At 42.3% G+C, this 18,648-nt stretch overlaps 2 protein-coding genes across 6 annotated transcripts in view; both read right to left on the minus strand.

Annotated features, from left to right (window-relative positions):
* FNIP1 (folliculin interacting protein 1) overlaps positions 1-4,103 on the minus strand; it is a 64,757-nt gene extending 60,654 nt beyond the window's left edge. For both annotated transcript variants that reach the window (XM_066560136.1, XM_066560134.1), the window contains exon 1: positions 3,948-4,103. In XM_066560136.1, coding sequence (XP_066416233.1) covers positions 3,948-4,036 — 89 coding nt within the window. In that variant the 5' untranslated portion in view covers positions 4,037-4,103. The remainder of the gene's footprint in view (positions 1-3,947) is intronic.
* Positions 4,104-4,853: 750 nt separating this feature from the next.
* Positions 4,854-18,428, minus strand: MEIKIN (meiotic kinetochore factor). Of its 4 annotated transcripts, XM_066560307.1 has the most exons (14): positions 18,110-18,428; positions 16,632-16,719; positions 16,331-16,409; positions 15,285-15,345; positions 14,515-14,655; positions 13,961-14,080; positions 13,667-13,706; positions 12,375-12,436; positions 11,482-11,576; positions 10,963-11,136; positions 10,535-10,615; positions 9,895-10,050; positions 9,485-9,608; positions 4,854-8,147 (listed from the first exon to the last, which is right to left on the minus strand). In XM_066560307.1, the coding sequence occupies exons 1-14, from the start codon at positions 18,426-18,428 to the stop codon at positions 8,101-8,103; spliced, it is 1,587 nt and encodes a 528-aa protein (XP_066416404.1). In that variant the 3' UTR covers positions 4,854-8,100. The 4 variants fall into 4 exon arrangements, with proteins under 4 accessions (XP_066416404.1, XP_066416405.1, XP_066416406.1 ...); XM_066560308.1 differs by lacking the exon at positions 10,535-10,615; XM_066560309.1 differs by lacking the exon at positions 9,895-10,050.
* Positions 18,429-18,648: the final 220 nt, after the last annotated feature.

An 18,648-nucleotide genomic window follows, 5' to 3' on the forward strand; every position in this document is an offset into this window, starting at 1 on the left:
ACAGCTGTACCTCTACAACAGGTGCTTTAACAAGAGCAAAACAGAGTTTGCAAACATCAGTGGAATGCCCCTCAGGGTGAGATGGTTCTTTAGAGTTCCCTAGATTAAAATAAAAAAAGAGACACTGAAGTTTTTATTGAGCTGTAGTGTAAAAAGAATTCCTGATTAATAATCCCTCTATCCTCCAGCTAGGCAGGCAGGTTGTCTAGAGACAGAAGGGAACAAGTATATGAACTTCATACATGAGATGGAAAAAATCCCCACTGAGTTTCCTCCTACATGGAGCCCCAACACATCCCACAGTTCAGTGTTACAAGACAATCCCTCTCCCTCTGCCACATTCTAACAGCTCCCCAGGTCCCATCAGGATTCCAACCCTCTCTCCTGCAGAAACCCTGCTGCAGCCCTTGCAGCTGTATTTACCATTGGAAACACTGCCCACACATCCTGACAAGGATACAAAGCCTCAGCCCTCTTGGTAATTTACTGAGCCCATCTTGAAGAACAAAAAGCTGGTTGAGTTTTCAGTGACTTACCAGCTTCCTTTTCTCCAGAGGGCTGAAGTGGATCCCTGGAAAGCCAGGAAAGACACAGCAGCTGAAAATCACTATCTGTAGCAGTCAGTAATGCAACTGTGCAGTAGAATGTTTTGTGTGCCCATATAATATACAGTAGAAATGCACGACTGCTTCTGCTTAGTTTAAGGAAGTCTTTGTAAGATTATTTCCATCTTACTGGAACAGAGTTCATTTATTTACTATTTTAGAGTGTATCTCCATTTTAGATACATACAGCTTACAGCTGATGTGAACACCTTTATGTATTTTTACAACAGGGATGCTTTGATTATAAAATTCTAGAAAACAGCTTACCTGAAATTTTATTTTCCTAATAACTGTAACAGCCCGAGCCTGGGCTGAGCTCTCCTGTCACCAGCAGCAGTCTGTGCCAGATGCTACAATATGGCAAAGAGATCCTATTTATAGTAAGAATTACCCTCAGGGAAAATCCACTCACATGAGTATTATTTGCAGTAGACAGCAGGTACTCTACATCTTGGAATATAAGGGCTTTACTTTTCCCTCCTAGAATACTTGCAGGTGTTTCTGTGTTTCTTGTAAACAGATTTTACCACTAAAATTTGAATATTCTTGCTCACCATGTGAATGTCAAGCTGTAGCAAGAGATTTCAGTCTAAGGGCCAAGCCTGTCACTCACCCTGAATTAAATGGAAGAGCTAACAAACTAACAAGTAGTGGATCTACTGTGATTTCCTAAAGTTTCTTCTGTAAATAAACTGCATATATAAATATATATATATTAAAAAATATTATAAATGGCAAACTGGCACCTCAGCAAATATTTTATAATTGCTAACTTACTCTTCCCATTACTAAACCTCTTAACTCTAAACTTCTCCAGCACCTAGTCCCAAAGGGTTTTACGGAGTTTGACTATACTTAGGCTCACAAAATTTCACACACCCACAGCACAGAGAGAGATTCTTGGCAGGAAATTTAAAAAAAAAAAAATTAAAGCCCACCACAAACAAATCAACAACTAAACAAAATGTTTCCCCTGAAAAGTATTGTTTTATTTTTGAAACAGTGTAAGGTCAGATAAATAAACCTGGTGAATTTTCACAATAAGCCTGATGGAAACGTAAAATATATTGATAGTAAAAAAAAAAATGAGTGGCAAAATCATCCTTAAATGTTCTGCTATAATAATGTCATTGCCAGAGTAATTGGGCTCTTCTCTCCAAGCACATAGTATTCACAAAACATAGTAAGAGAATTTATGCATTTTTATGGTTGCTCTACAGAGTCTTCTCAATAAGAGACCTGTGTTTTCAAAGTGAAGACAGACAGAAATAACAGCACTCAGAATATTTAGGAAATGCTCTGTTATTTAGACTGTAAACAGATATAATGTATCAATCCATAAAACATCACCTTGCTCCAGTGGAATTGATGAGGCTGTTGCATTCAGGTTCACTGGAACCAGCAACAGTCTAACTCGAAAGTGCTTATTTCCAGTCTCCAAAGACTCAGGTGTCAAAAATATCTGTCCTTATTTTGTGTATTATCTGAAAGTTTTGCCAGGAACTGATAATCCTATCAAGTTGTGATCTTAGCTATAAACTTAGCCTGGTCTGGAAAATGAAAGCAGCCATCAGGTAATGTGCCTAGAGAGCATCTGTATTAATCTTCAAAAATACTACTTGGCTCTCCTAAGTCAGACCTGGATCTCCCATCCTCCCCAGAGCCTCAACAGCCTATCCCTGCAAATTATACCTGTGGGTCCACCAAAAAAAACCCAGCTGCAAATTCACCAGTTACCAGCTGACAATTCTTATCACAAAGTGAAACAGCACTATCAGTTTCAGACCCAGTTTGGCACAGAATGATACAGGTGACGAGGAAAGCACAGACCTTGCCAAGTACTCACTCTAGTCCTTTCAACACGGGTGTGATTCCCACATTTCTGCCCCAGGTCTGCCCTGCAGCTGTTGCCTGAGCCACCAGTCTCTAGACAAGCCTATCACTAAAGGCAGGGCAATAGGCATGACAAGGATACAGAGCAGTCCTAGTACCCCTTCCCTTCCCCACCAAGGGCTCTGGTCCAGTATTAAGATGATTTGGAAAATAAAATGACAGTGACATCATTAAAACATTCTGTTTCTTAGAAAAAATAATTTTAAAAAAGGATTCACTCCACAGTGAATATCAGAGAGGTGTGAAAGCAGTTACGGATCAGTGTCTTAAAAAGTTGTGTGAGCTCCAGATAATGTCCAGCGTGTCTTGACTCCTTGAGGACTCATACAGTCCAATCAGTATTTTTTGAAAACCCTTGTGCTTAAATAACTGCAGATACACTGTTATCCATCTAAACTGCTAAATACTGCAGCTCAAAGGGGTATCCCACCACAGAAAATTAAGTCTGTCAGTCAGAGATGTCCCTTTACACAGCAACCCAAGGGCTGATCATTCGTAGGCAGTAAATTTCAAGGCAGCGAGTGGGAGAGAGCTTCACCACACTGTTACAAATGCTTTAAGAAGCCCGTAACTCTTACTAATGAAGCAGATTTTATTTCCATCTAGGTGGCAAACCGCACTTTGAAACGATAGCGAAGGTTCTCTCTTTGCCAGGATGCAGACACGGCATCGCTTTCGAGCCTGACCATTATCCACGCGTGGAACAGCACAAAAGGTACCTGTTTCCAAGCAAACCAGCCCGCGGAAGCCCCGGGCGAGCCCCAGGCCCCGCAGAGCCCCCGAACGCAGCCTCTGCCCGCCCCGGCCCCACAGGCTCCGGCCCGGGCCGTGCGAGCCCCCCCGGCCCCTCGGGCTGCCCTGGGGCCCCTGCCCTGCTCCCCGCGCTGAGCTTGGCCCCGCTCGGCCGCTCCAGGGCTGCTGCTGCTGCGGTCAGAGCATGACGAATTTCGCTACAAGCCCCACTCCTCTCTTCGCCAAAACTTCACGTTTTCTCCCCGTTCCTGGGGCTGCTCCCTGGGGACCCGCCCGCCTGTCGCCCTCCTCCGGCCCGCAGCATCCCCGGAGGGGCCCGCGGGGAGCGGGGCCTCACACACGCCGGGGAAGGGGAGGCAGCTGCGGGCCGGGGGCGAGGCACGGCCCGGCGCTGGGAGCGGCGGCCCCGGTGCGGAGGCAGCCGAGCGGAGGCACCGCAGCGGCCCCGACGTGGCGGTCCCGGGGGGCTCCTGCCCCGCGCCCGCCGGAGGGGCCCGGCCGGGGCGGCCCCGGGGCTCCCGGGGAGGAGGGTGAAGGGATCCCCCGGGGCTGGGGGGAACGGGACGCGTCGCCGAGGAGCTGCCGATGGGGCAGGGAAGGGTCTGCCAGCCCTCGCGTCCTCCGCGCTACGGAGGGAGCGAGGAACTCGGAGCAGAAGTTTGGGGCATGGGAGGAGCGCGACCCCGTCCCGGTTACCTGAAGACACAGTCGTCGCGGGCGTCCCTGGCCGGGGAGATCAGGCCGTGCTTCTTGTTGAAGAGCTTCTGGAAGAGGGTGGGCGGCATTTTGGGGCGCTGCCGCTGCCCCCGCCGCCGAGGCGCTGGGCTCCGCGCAGCGCCGTCCCTTCGCCGCGGCTAGTTCCGCCCGCCCCGCTCCATTCGGTGTCACAGTCATATGACAGAAATTAGTCACCCGGCGCTGCCAGGAGGGGAGGAGGCAGCGAGGGGAGGGGCGCAGGGAGCGGGGGCCGGCCGGCGGGCGGGGCGGGCCCCGTGGGGCGGCCCCAAGTGAACAGCGGAGCCCCGCAGAGCCCGCGGGAAGCGCCGAGCCCGGGGCGGGTCGGGGTTTCTCCCTTTCACCCGGCTCGGCCTTTCACGCTCCTCCGGCCGCAGCGTGTGCGGGGAAAGCGCCGCTCACGAGGGGCTCAGCCGGGGGCAGGGCCGAGGAATGCCCCGGGGGCGGCGATAACGCGCCGCTGTTGTGTTTTCCTTCTTCGGACGGAAGTTAAAGGCAGGAGGCCACGATCGAGGCATCAGATCCTTCCCGTGGCTGTACCCAGCGCCTTCGGTACTCGGCCTGCAGGGGTGCACTAGAGAAAGGTGATGTCTTTTACCCCAAACCTCGAAAACCCAGCTCCTTCCCGCTCTCCCTCCAGGTACAAGAAGCGAGTCTCCCACGGCTGTAGCAGAACGGCTCAGCCCAGATGCACTGGAGTCAAAACCTACAGGGAAGGTGGAACGCGTGTAATTGATGGCAGAGGAAGCCATCATTACAGGTAAAACTACCATCCACAAAAGAGTATTTAGGACATAAAGCCCAGCAACTGACTCCAAAACAAATTGAAAAAAAAAAAAAAAAGGTTTTTAAAATCAAAAAGATTCATGCCTTTTTAAAAAACTCTTTATTTGTAATACGTAAGTGAAATAGAAACACTGGTAACAGCAAACAGTCTCCTTCAATGTCTCACTGTTCAGATACAACCCTGATAGGAAGTTTAATTAAGGACTGACAAAACTGACTGACTCATCTGCTTTCCCTGGAAAATGGAATTAAACTAAATTAAACTAAAACAATGTATGATGTAAGATTAAATTAAGCATTATTTTTAAGGCATAATTTAGTACATGTGTAACGTGTCTATAGAATGACTCTTCACAATCATCCATCTGTGGGAACTTCGTTTTCCACAAGTTGTAGACAATTCTAACACAAAACAGGAATTAATGTTTAGATGCATCTTTTCCCCTTGTTCTGTATGGAAGACACGCGTGGCTGCCACACATTTACACATGACCAATCTTTACATCCTTTCACCATGTGGAAGCCTCCTGGCTTCAAGAGGAGCCCATAAATACAGTCTCAAAGATAAAACGTCCTCAGGGAACAAAACAAAATGATAGAATTTTGGCCAGGGTATGTAACTCAGCTTTCAGTAGTTTCACAACTTAGAGCAATGAAGAATTAGCTAAGTTCAAGTGCATTGCAATTCAAGCTGATGGAGTCCCTTTAAATATAAGTGAACTCATGTGTACATTCAGCATATTTTGATCTGGGCCCCAGACATCTCTTCTGTGTCTAAAGATTATGAACCAAACCAGAACCATTTTCATGTAGGGCTTTACCCTCCACTGACCTGTACATGTACCCTTGTAGTGCTCCAGTACAAGACACATCTCCCACCATCTCTGAGTACTTGGAGTCTAAAAGTGCACTTCAGATAACAAGAATAACTGAACAGTGTTAATGAAAAACCTCTTACAGATTTATGTACAATACATTAACTCAACATGCATCTGCCATGCACAATTCCTGCTGATAAAGGATTATCAGAGCTCTTGCATGGACTGACTCGCTGGAAGCAATTCCATTCAAGCCATTAAGACTTCATCATGTCTGGGATGTGACAGAGCAGCCCTGGTGACACTGAACAGATTCTTCTCCTGAATCACTGCAAAATAACCTCCTCAGTCCTACCCATTAACTGGCCATGACCCATAACCTTTATCTACCAATATGGAAGAGCCAGTTTCCACTCTGAATGAAATTTTATGTAGTAATTTTTCAGCTGAAAACCAAACTATGGGAAAATGCCTTTCCTTTGAGAACAGCAGAACAAGAGTAGGGATTGTTGCAGCCTCAAAATGAATTTCCTTCCCTGGGGCAAAGAGCTAGCCTGGTAATTAATTACACTTTCTCTAAGAGTTAGACAAAAGATGATAAGAAGCAGTGCTTTCATAACTGAAGGGAAGGACAAGAGATTGTGGTTCATGATATTTCTGTCCTCCTATACAGCCTCATCACATCAAGAAAAACAAAGACAAACCCCAGCAATATTCAGGCTGCTACAGCCAATTCCACACTTACAGACCATGTTTTCCTCTCTTACACTTTCCAATTAGTTTGCCAGTATTAGTCTCTTTGTGTAACACTACCAAATGGCCTGGGGCAAAATAAGTGTTTTTTCCTATGACTTCCAGAATATCCTTACAATAGACATATCTTTATTTAGACCATCCTTTACTTGAATAATCATCATAAGAATTATGATGATCATTCAAGTAAACTTACTAAATATGTAACTTTCATTTTTGCTTAAAGCTACATCAAGGAGCTCACCTCTGTCTTCTAGGGGCTCTAGATTCTTGCATAATTACTAGTGATTTAGTATTTGCAAGAACAAGGATATCAATAATTAAAAGCATACCCAACAGGACTCCAAGGAGTTATTGGCAGAACTCATTCTATTAATGCTTAAAAGAAAAATGGCTTAATGGCATAATTTTTAACCTTGAGCTATTCAGAATGTTTATATAATACTTGTTCACAGACTAATCCAGCAGCAATTATTTGCACTTCCTTCTACCCCAGAGCAATGGGGAAAAGATCAGGGTTTGAACTTTTACAGGTATTTTCAAATGCAGTCAAACTACAGTTGTGGATTTTGTATGTCTTCTTTTAATGCTCTTTTAGGAAATACAGAACTATTTTCCAGGGTGATAACACTGAGAAACAAACTCAGACTTTTGAAAGCCATACTAGCATTTTGTAACATTGAAAAACTTCCTTTTTGTCCAGAGAAAGTCTGAGTAAAGGATATTGTAATGAGAACACTGTAGGGCTCCAAATTACTTTAATGTGCAATGAATTCAAGCGGAAAAAAATTGTTCTTGACAGTGTTTTCTGAGACATTCAGCACATTAAGAACAACATTTATGAATTAACAATCCACAACCTGAACTGGAAACACTGGGAATTTGACTGGGAATTTGACTTATGTGGACACAGTGGGAGCAGTAACCTGAAAATCCAGAATGTCAATATATATCCATCTCTTTGAACAGTTCAGCTATAAAAGGGTTTTTCCCACCATTGTGTTCATGTAAGGCATTTACTTTAAGTCTGAAGCCACTAGAAGGAACAATGACTGAGAGATATGATATTACAAAATACCTGAGATGAAGCAGGAAGAACTCTGAGATGGCAGTGGCTGGGCAGTGGATGTGCCCAGAATGGTGACAGTGCTGATCATTAAGAGCCAATTCTCAGAGATGATGGGGTGAAGATGAGCTGTAGTCATGTTCAGAAATCCAATTACATCAGAACTCACAGTACTGTACCTCCAAAGTTCTGCAGACCTAAGCATTCAAGGAGTTTAAAGGTGGCATACTATTGACTTCTGGGTCTCCAAGAGTATATGAATGCTTTCATGGCCACTCCCAGGACATGCAGTTACCTTCACAGTCAATGTTAGCACTTAAACAGAGGTCCCATCTTTAGATACTAATGCTGGTAGAGAAAACTAGAAAACTTGGCAGAGAGAGAGCCAAAAGTAATTATATTAAAGGCATTTGGTCTGCTGTTCTTCAGTCAAACTTTTTAAAAATCTAAACAAACTGAAGAATCATCTTTATGGAATCCTTACAGAATAATGCCCAGAACAGGATCTAGCTGCTGTACAAAATAATTTAATATAAAGTATTTGAGTATTTACTAGCTTACTGAAACACGTTATACTAAATGTCAAACAACATACAACCATTATTTGCTAGTTAGGAGTTCTGTTTTACCACCCTGTCACAGCAGCAAGACGGTCATTTCTTCTGTTAACTCCTGTTGAGAGCCAAAAATCTCATCTCCGTTTACAGTAGATCCAATTTTTGGTACTCGTTATAGAATCTGGGAAAAAAAAGTAATAAATAATTGTCAATAAAGTGGTACATTCTCACATATAAAGAAAGCTCAATGATCTGACCAGCTGTTCAGATGTTCACTAGATATATCCACTGCTAGCATTTGTCTGGAAGAACCTGGATCTTGCAGATCTCATTTACCAGTGAGAAGAGGACAATACTTTTGAGTCTATGTACATTCCTAATGGATACCAGCATCATCTGAAAGACTCCTTCAGCAGAGAGTAAAACATCCAGCATAAACCCCCCACCACAGTGGAATCTAATTCCTAATACCAGGACCTTCTAGAAAAGGAGTAAGAAAACCAAACTTTTGTTCTGACAACACTACTTGCTGATTTCTGATTCACTTGCCCACCAAGTACAACCTGTGTTCTGTATTACCACAATTTGCCTGGGCACATGACCCAGCACAATCCCAGTTCTTTGATCTGTACAGAAGCGTCAGATGAGCATCATTAATTAATACATAATTAATACATACACACACACAAGCACTTCCCTGCATTCTAGGTGCTGCATATAACTGGTAATAAAGTAGGAAAACATTTGGACCTAAGAGAGTGCAAATGAAAATTTTTGTGTATTCAGTATTTTTGAAAGCTGCCACACTTATGCAGTATATAGTGTGGCAGTATTGAATTAAAACAGAATAAATGACACACAACTTGCAAGCAACTTGTAGAAGAATTACTGTAAACTTTGGAAGACACGTGCCATCCAGTGGTACACCAAGAAACTTCATCAGAGATGGGAAAGGGAGAGGCTTTTACCTCTGTGTTAAGTGATGAGACAGTTTTGTTCACAGTTCTCATTTTTGTACAACAAAAACCAAGGAAGTGAATAAAGGAGCTTTCCCTATGTTAAGCGTTACAGGAAAAAAGAACAGAAACCTTATGAGAAACTGGTAATTTTTGAAGAGAAACATTACTGATAACTTGAACTACTTTGGTGGAGGGGTGGTAGTGAATACCAAAGTTCAACTCAGGCTTACTCACCCTAGAAATATAGCACAGAATAATAGTAAGGCCTTAATTCTGAAGTAGCCTATGACTGTATTAATTCCTATGCTAAAGATCCTTGGAGGAGAAAACATTAATGCAATTTTAATAAAGTACTGTTGCACAAGAACACTATTAAGCCAGAACTGAAGTGTTCTGCATCTTTCCCTCTTTTTAGCCTTGTGATTTTTCCAAATATTCAGACTTTAAGAAAAAGCCCAACAACCTTTAAACACTCAACTAACCAGTTAGCACCTGCCCAGTATATATATACAATATACTATATATCCAGGAGTATAGAACCAAGTCTATACCCCTTTACCTTCAGGCACTCCTTTGGGAAGGCAGAACTTTCTGGAGTTAACTGGAACTTGCTGCAGCCGGGAAGGCCTCGGGTCTGGTGACATTCTAACGATGGAGCAGATCTCTCGTCTGTCACACTGAGGCTGGAAACATTAATGACATTTCATTCACACAACTATTCCCACTGAAGAAATGTTCTTTTAGCTTTCTTCTAGGGAAACTAGAGAGTACATGCAGATTTCAAGGCATGTCACTAGGAAACATTTAAGACTACTTGTGTATACTCAACATGCTATTGGAAGGGGTGTAGAAAGCTTCAAAGCTTTAAACATTCTCTTTAGCAGTTGTGATACTGTAAGGATTAAATGTACAGTACAGTAGAAATTAGCATGACAAAACTGGATTTAAGAAGTGCAATAAAATCAGAACCTTTAAAATATTCTTTTCTTCTGGACTTTGAGGAATCATTTCTTTTTCTGAGCTCAGAGATGCAGGAACAATTTCTTCTGAGTTAACAAATGGACCTGTGGTATTCAGGAACAGGTCTTCCCCAGGTGAGGCTTTACACACCGGTGACAGGCTAAGCTACAGTTCCATCAAAATATAAAATATATAGGAATAACTGCCCAGTTAAATAACAGACAGCAATTCAGACTGGCTATTGCTTGTTGGCTCATGCAGAAGATATTCTATTGCTTAAATAAAAATTATTTAGGGATTCATCAAGACCCTGATATTCTCTATTTATTAATCTAGTATGCACTAGCTCAAGTGTGAAGGGACAACTGGCAGTACTGTACAGCCAAAGAATTCAAACTGGCATTTAAATATCAATTTTGAATCAAAGAGTTTATGCAAGTAAGGATACTAGTGCTGGTTTTACATTACATTTGTAAAAAAGCAAAACAAATTTCAAGCTTGGGTTGTTTGGGTTTTTAAGTGTCCAGAATTATCAGTTTGTTGTGCAATTTGCAGTGTAATATATATACAGGCAAAAATGGAATGTGCCACAGGAAATTATTTCTTTGGTTTTAATCATTAAAAAAAAAATAATCAGATAGACACTCACATCTAGCTCTAGAGAGTGAGCATTACCAGGATTTTTTAGGACTTTATTTTCTTCTATGATTAGCATGGTGGAAGTCATTTGCTAAACAAAAACAGAGAAGAACTCAGTATCAGTTTCAAAGTCTTTGCTGTTTATTATTACTCTTACAGTATTCTCCTAATACACAATACTTTAAGAACTCCATTTAGAATTACTACTAGTTCTTCAGATTTAAGTACTGAATTCCTGTCATTCAGGGTTATTTTTTGGTCTTATGCTCTCCAAAATTAAGACAAAGAATTTACGAATTAGTTTACTACAGCTTGGACATTTCAGATGTGGCACTTCCTGCCACTTCTCCTATTTAATTGTAACTTCAGTCAAGATTCACAACTCCCATTTCCATTCCATGCCAGGGTTAATCAGTGGGGCACAATGGGAACACTTACCACCGCAGCATCTGTGGGTTTGGTTGGCAGAACTTCTGTTGTCAACCCCTGTGATCGGGCTGACGTGTTCTCTGGGGCATCAAGCTGCCTAAACGATGATGAACCTTCTTCAAAGGAATTAAAACTGCTTTCTTTTTTCTTCAGCCTTTTGGCTTTAGCAGTTCGAGTATCATACTAAATAGTAAAACAATTACATTTTGTGTTACAAAGTGAATCTCTATAGCCTGGTAAAAAAGCCTGGTATAGCCACTAAAAAAAGTCCCCCTGCCATAGTGAATCTCTACACAACCCATTTCAGTACCACTGACACAGCCAGTCTGAAAAACAGTGAGCTTGGGGACATCATGGTTGTTGCTCTCTCGAGAGGGAGAAGCAAGCTACATCTTCACTCTGCCCTGGCTGCAAACAACACTTTATAAGTGTAGCAGGAACTACTGTTCCTCTAGGTGGAGTTTTCCACCCATACAAGGAGGAAGTCATTTGTGCTACAACCTTGCTGATTTATTAAGAATCTTTCACCTTGCTTTCCGGTCCTAATGGTGAAGAACAGCGCATACCACTTTTTAGGTCTGGAGTTCTCTCTCTTGCAGCTGTTATTTTACAGAGTTTTTTTCCTGTGACAGATTTCCAACACATTAATTAACTTTGAGAAAAAGACTACTACAGCCTCTCTCCACCCCATGTCTTACAGGATGGTTTCCAAAGAGGAATAATTCCAAAGCCACTCCTGTAAGCACAATTCTTCTCTCCAATATAATGCTCATCTCCTTCTCCCCACCATCAGGACTGCTTTACTCCTCTCCCATTCTGTACACAAGGCTGCTTATTAAAATGTTCACTTGGCTATTTACAGCTGGGTAAATACTGTGGGACCAGAGACCTGCATAATCACAGCAGTCTTTACCAGTGGCAACTCCTGATGGTATTACACTCCAAATTAAGCAGGGGGGAATTATGTGGAACCTGGGCTGCAGACAGAATTCTATCAGTCACAGATCAGAACTGCAGTTACATTAGGGACTCAATGTATTTGTGAAGCTGACATGAAATAAGCTCAAGTAAAGAGCATGACACAAACAGTTGTGCTGGGTAAGGTAAATAAGAAATGTCAATTTTCACTGAGCATCATGGGTGATTAAATGGAAAAACTTTAGTCTCAGACTAAAGTCTGAGACTTTAGTTGGTTGGTTGTTTTTGTTTTCTTCTCCTAACACATTAATTAGAACCAAGTCTTTTATTTGCTGGGACGATTTTTCAATTTACACTTTCCCTTCTTGACACAACTGAGTTTAGTCTGTGCTGGAAGACAAATGACACAGTAGAAGCCTGGTTTAGATACTGTGCAACCATTTAAGTTTGGGTAGAATATTCTTTTCTCACAGCTAGTACAACTGCTTCAGGTCATATTTTACCTGCCAGTGTAGCTGAAATGCTTAATGCTGAAGAACTGTTATAGCAACTTGATGGTCTCTTTCTAGAAGAGAAAAAGAAAAGAACAACTATTCTGAATTAATGTTAACATTAAAAAAACCTATTAATAAGAAAATCCTAGGAAAATACAGTTTGAGTGAAACGGGATAAATCTCATTTAAAAAAAATTAAGGAGTTGCTTGATCAAACTTTACAGTTATTTGATATTTTATCAAGTCAGACAGCTATCCTGAGGACTGTTGCAACTCAAGACCCACAGAAGATTCACTAAATACTCAGCACTTCAGCACTCTATGACAGAACACATTTAAGGAGGATGCAGGGGAAATTAGGTTTGTAAGAAAATTCAGAATCAATTGTGTAGAGATCTGTAACAGTAAGATTGGTATGTGTTATGAATGAAAATGTCTGCATATAAGACTGGAAGGAGAAGCACAAGGTTAAAAGAAATGATGCTGTTCCCAGAAGAACACTCATGTTCCTCAGGTTTTTATGTCAGGACCTGAAGGCAGCTCTGTGACAAAGCCAACTATAGAAGATTCTTCCCTGTGATAAAACCTCACCACAGACAACTTGTCAGAGGAAACCCAGCACCCAACAACAGGAGGGTGTCAACAGGGTGCCAGCACAGCACACACACACATTCTGAGTAAGGAGACACTATCAACAGGCAGTAACCTGGCCCAAGATTATAGAATAAAGTCAGAAGGATTTCAAAGCAAAGGCTGCTCCCCATGTAAGCTGATGATTCCTAGAGAACATAAAAAATCTGCCCAAAAACTGATTTTTCTCTGGGCAAGCACAGAATGTCAGACTTAATGAAGACCTGACAACAAGTAAAATATATATATATAGGCAAAAATGGTACCCTTCAAACTCTACTGCACAGACAAGCCTGGCCAGACCACCTGAGCACACCCCTCTTGCTGTGACTGAATGAAATCTGACAGAATTAGTGCAATTGCATAAAAGCAACTTATTTAGGGATTTTGTAAATAAATGCCATCTCCTTCCATAAAATCCTTCACTGAATTCTCTTGCATTGACTTCCCTACAGCTGCAAGGCCAAACTAGAAATCTGTAAGGCAAACTCTTCCCTGACCAATTTCAAATTCCACCAATATCAAAGTTAGTGAGGACACAGGTAGCTGAAACTCCACAGAAGTGTCTGCATGAGCAGAGGTTTATTTGTACTGGCCTTTCTTTTAAATACCTCTCAAAAGAGAAAAGTCTGGACATTTAGGTGCATCAAAGAGTCTGCTGTAGTGATTACCTTTTAGTGCATCGGCCTGGAAAATCCTCTGGTACAGGTTCTAAAAAAAACCCAAAACATGAAAGCTAAACTTTAAATGAAAAGGCTATGCCAGCTTAGACCAGACAATTTTTTAGTGCAAACTAACTTATAAAGCACAATATTAGAAGCAAAGACAAACCACTAGCAGGGAGCTGCTCTCCATTATACTAACAGACCTTACATAAAATGATCATTACATATTTTATACAGGTTCCTCAACCAGAGTGAAATTTTTTTATGTTTATATCCTGAGGTATTGTAGAAAAGAATTACCTAATATTGCTGAAAGATTTGACATCTGTGGTATCTTATCAATGGTCACTGCTTTGCTGGAGTCCAGGAGAGTAGAGTTCTTGTACTTGCCAAGGTCCACAGAGTAAAAATTGCATCTTTCTGGACATAAAAAATATAAGTGCAGATTTCTTATGCTGACATTCATTGAGTTATTAAATTTATGACCAAACTGAAAGCAATCACAATTGCAGGATAGGAATTAAAAAGCAAAATTAAAGCACTGTCTTGGCTCAAACAACTGCAGAAAAGTTTGGAAGGAATTTGACTGAACTCACATTTGTGGGTCATTCCCAATAAACAGCTTGTGTCAACAGTGAATACTTTAGATTTAAAGTAGGATTCAAATCACATAAGGACCTGATTCACACCAGATTAGAGGACAAATACACTGATTCCATGTTAAGCACAGGTTTATGGCAAATATGTGACCTGGTGAGTCACACCACAGGAGGCCCCTAGTCTTTCTGTTGAAGACAGTCTCCTCACATTTTCTACATCAAATAAAACTGAAAAAAGTCACCCAAAAGTCTCACCCAAATCATCATCTCTGAATGTTTCAGGGGATGAGTAAGTTTGCAGGCTGTCGCTAGCAGCACTATAATCTGCAGCTGAATCTTCATCTAAACACTCTATGAGAAAGGTGGAAACACCTGTGGGAAGAGTAATTTCTGTACCTAGAGAAAGAGACAAAAAATGTGGCTAAAAAAAAAATCTATCTTGTACAAACCATCAGGATTTCCTTATCTGAGTTTCATTCCTGTAATGAGCTAAATATTATCACTCACCATATAATAAGTCATAATACCATTAAAGGGTATCCTTTGTTTATTTCCATACACACCATAAGCCAAGAGAAGATACCTTCTTTGCCCAAGGCTCACAAGACATACCTGAACAATATAGCCTCTAGTAAGGCAAAACTTAAGTACATCACAAGCTTTTAGAAATACAGGTTTGAGTAAACTGAAGAAGTCATGTCCACAGCTAGTTGTGTCAATGATAAAACAAGCTCATGTGGTTTCCAGCAGGCTGAGCTCAAGACTGTCTCAGGTGCTGTGGGTCTGTCTGTGCTGCCAGAACCAATTGATGTGAGTCCAGCCACAGGCTGCAGTAAGAGGCAGAAGTCCAGCCAGTGGTATCAAAACCTTCACTTTCTAATATCACACAGTCAGAACCAGTACAACAACAGCACAATACAAGACCAGTACTTTTATAAAAATAAAATTATATCAGGAATTTTACATTTAGTTTATTATCAATATCAAATATATTTAATAATATAATGTATAGCCATTATACTCACTTGAAGTCACTTCAGCATTTTTCAAACTTCCTTTATTTTCAAAGTTGATTCGTTTGGAATCCTGAAATAAAAGACCAATACAAACAACCTGAAAAAACTGAATGTAGACAAAGAAAGGCATTTAAATATCATCCTACATTAGCAGATGCTGAGAAAACTCACTGTCTGGCACTTCACCACTTAAGCCTACTATTCACAGTGTAATTTGCAGCAGGATTTTTCATGTACATCAACAAATCTGCAAACTTTGAGCTCTAAAATTCAAGACAAATATCCCACCGCTTGATCCTGCAATCTTTGCTGGATGAGACTGCCATTGAAGGCATACAGACACGAATTGAACTTAGGCACAACAGAGGTGGAGTAATGAACTTCACTTTTATTTTTTTTTCACACCTCACTTTTAGAATCCTACACCATTTCTGTAAATACAAACATCTATGATGTGTAGGCAGTAGATTATAGAAAACCAGGCATTTTGTAGAAAATGTAAATAATTGGTAGACTCTAAAGAAGAGCTAACATTTTAAAGAAAAATAGTTTTATACCAGTATCACCTGTGCCCTTTGCTGCAGCAGATTTCACTTCAAATACACCTGGTTCACTACTCTCTTGCCACTTCAGTATTAACTATCCTGTAACAGTTCTGCACCATCACCGCCAATCACTTTATTCCAGTTTTAATAACACAAGAAAGAACATCAGTGATGTGTCAAAGGTCTGTGCCTGACCTAGAAGTGAGCAATTCTCTGGAATCACAATTACTGAGATCTCTTCAATTCCTACAGCCTTGCCTCATCCATGATAATTAGTATTGATGTTTTCTTATGCTACCAGTAGCTCCAATAGCTTTTATTCTGGCCAAAGACACAAAAAATGTAATCCAAAATACAGGACCAAAAATGTCGGGTCCTGTAAAAATGTCGGGGCTCACACAGACATAACTCATAGGAAATTTTACCTGAATAGAAGAAGAATTTAATGTGTCACATTTCTCTGATTTATCCTCCATCATTAGGAGATAAAAAGCAAGACAGCATTCTCACCTTCGGTGGTACACTGCTTTCTTCTGGTTCCTGTTCCTTTATATTGAAGTCTATTGTTTCACTGCCAGTCACTTGATTGCTGCAGTTCAAGAATAGAACCAAGTTCAATCACAGAGCCACACTGCTTTAGACAAAAGCAACAGCTCCAAAATGCCCTTATGGGGTGTCAATAAATAATTTGACAAACATCAGTGCACTTAAAATTCAGACTGCATCGCTCCAATTGCCATCTCACAAGAAAAAACAATATCATTTACTAGCAAGTCTTAACAATGGTGTGTTTAAATGAGTTCTAGCTGACCTTTGGTTGCATGAAGAGCTCTCTTCAGTATATTCAACATTTTCTTTAATCTTTGGTAAGTTTTTCCCACTGAACTTTTTCTTCAGGCCTAGAGAATAAATATTTAGTTCAGTAATGATAATTTCAACATTAGAATTTAGATTATTGTTTCTAATTTAACTGTTTCCACCTTCTACACTCAGAACACTTTCTGACCCTATTATCACAAACAATGTAAAATCTGAATTTGCTTTTTTCAGCAGTATATCAAGATAAAACGAAAAGCAGACTTAAAGAATTACTTTTCATGTTTTAGAAACCTGTTGATTAAAAGGAAGAAACCCCACCACCTTGGAAGCAACCTTTACCTTGATTCAAAGTAGTTTGAGTACATATCAGTTTTAAATGGTGTTTATTAGGAGTATCAAGGATTTCTACATAAACTGGTCCTCACTGTATATAATCCCAAATGGCATTAACAACACAATTAATCAGTAACCAGCAAATTTCAGAGACACATTTTCTTATCCTAAAATTAATTTTATGAGTCATTTAGCTTTGTGTTTTGCTTTCATTATCTAAGAGCTAGAAACAGTCAAACTTTCTCAAGTTACACTTTTATGACTGCAAAGGAGCGTCCATCCCCACACTAAAACCTGGGTCTGAGTCACTGCATTTCCCCAGGGCCACACAGAGCCCTTCGGCTGAAGCCTCCTGGGAATTCAGGACAGGATGATATATGGACAGGAGTCATCCTTTTCCTTATTTTTTTTTTTCCAAGCACATGGAAGACCTCCAGGCAGCTGGCTGCACCCAGTCCTGTGCACTGGAACACTAAATACATACAAGACCAGGAGCCAGCAGAGCAGGAACAAGGCAATAACAAATGTTTGCTGTATCCTCTCAAAGCAAAGCTTTACTTTCAAATTACCAAGATCAGCCCAAGATCAAGACATCCCACACTGGTGGTTCCCCATAGTCTGTCAGGCTTCATTTGATTCCCATCTCTTCCCTTGAACTAAATTTTTTTCCTAACATGTCTCAAATGCCTAGCTTGGTATCAGCTGCACTGCATTCAACAACGAGGCAGCTGCTTTTGAGTAACGACTTCAAGCAATTCTTAAAATATTCTCTCAAAGGTAAGCAAGGCTTTTGTCTTGCCATTTCTCGACGCTCCCTTCCAACTCGATTAAATGGAGGGGATGCACTTCACAGAAGGAAAAATCCTTCCTATTGCTAACGAGCAGCTAAAATAGAATTAACACTCCTCTTTCCAGAAGAGCAGTCTGCTTTCTCCAAGCGGTGACGGACATGGAGAACAAGAAATCACCTCCCAGCCTTACACAGAACCTGCTGCGCTGGGCACCCATGTGAGAACAAACCTTTGGGGACCACCGAGGACATTGCTGGTAAAAATCTTGGCCTTATTACCCTGCCCAGCATCTTTACCCATCAGAACACGCCGCAGAAAGCACAGCACAGGGTCCTCTTTCCCCCACCTTTTCCCGCCGGTACGGGCCCCGCCTCCTGCACCCCAAGCCCCGCCGCAGTCCGGGAGAGGCGCTTACAGGCGGGCTCGGGCCCGCGAGGCCCCGCGCTCCCGAACAGGCGCCGCCGGCACATCTGGGAGCCGCCGGCCCGACTGCTCGGGAGAGCGGCCGCCCCCGGTAGAGGGGACGAGCGGCGCTTCTTGCGCGGAGCCTTCGCGGCGCAGGGAGCGCGGAGCCGGCGCTCCCGCTCCATGGCAACCCGGGCCGCCGCAGCCTCCGCCGCCCGCGGCCCCTCCGGCGGCGCCGCCCCCACGGCCCCAGCCCGCATGCGCCGGACGGCCGCGCGCGCCCCGTGTGAGGGAGCGGCCCTCATGAGGGATCGCCCCGTGTGAGAGACCGGGCCTCAGGGGGGATCGTGTGAGGGAGCGGCCCTGATGGGGGGGATCGCCCCGCGTCAGGGACCGGCCCTCATGAGGGATCGCCCCGTGTGAGGGAGCGGGCCTCAGGGGGGATCGCTCTGTGTCAGGGACCGGCCCTCATGAGGGAGC

Source organism: Molothrus aeneus, chromosome 15 (assembly GCF_037042795.1).
Source record: "Molothrus aeneus isolate 106 chromosome 15, BPBGC_Maene_1.0, whole genome shotgun sequence".
NCBI lineage: Eukaryota > Metazoa > Chordata > Aves > Passeriformes > Icteridae > Molothrus > Molothrus aeneus.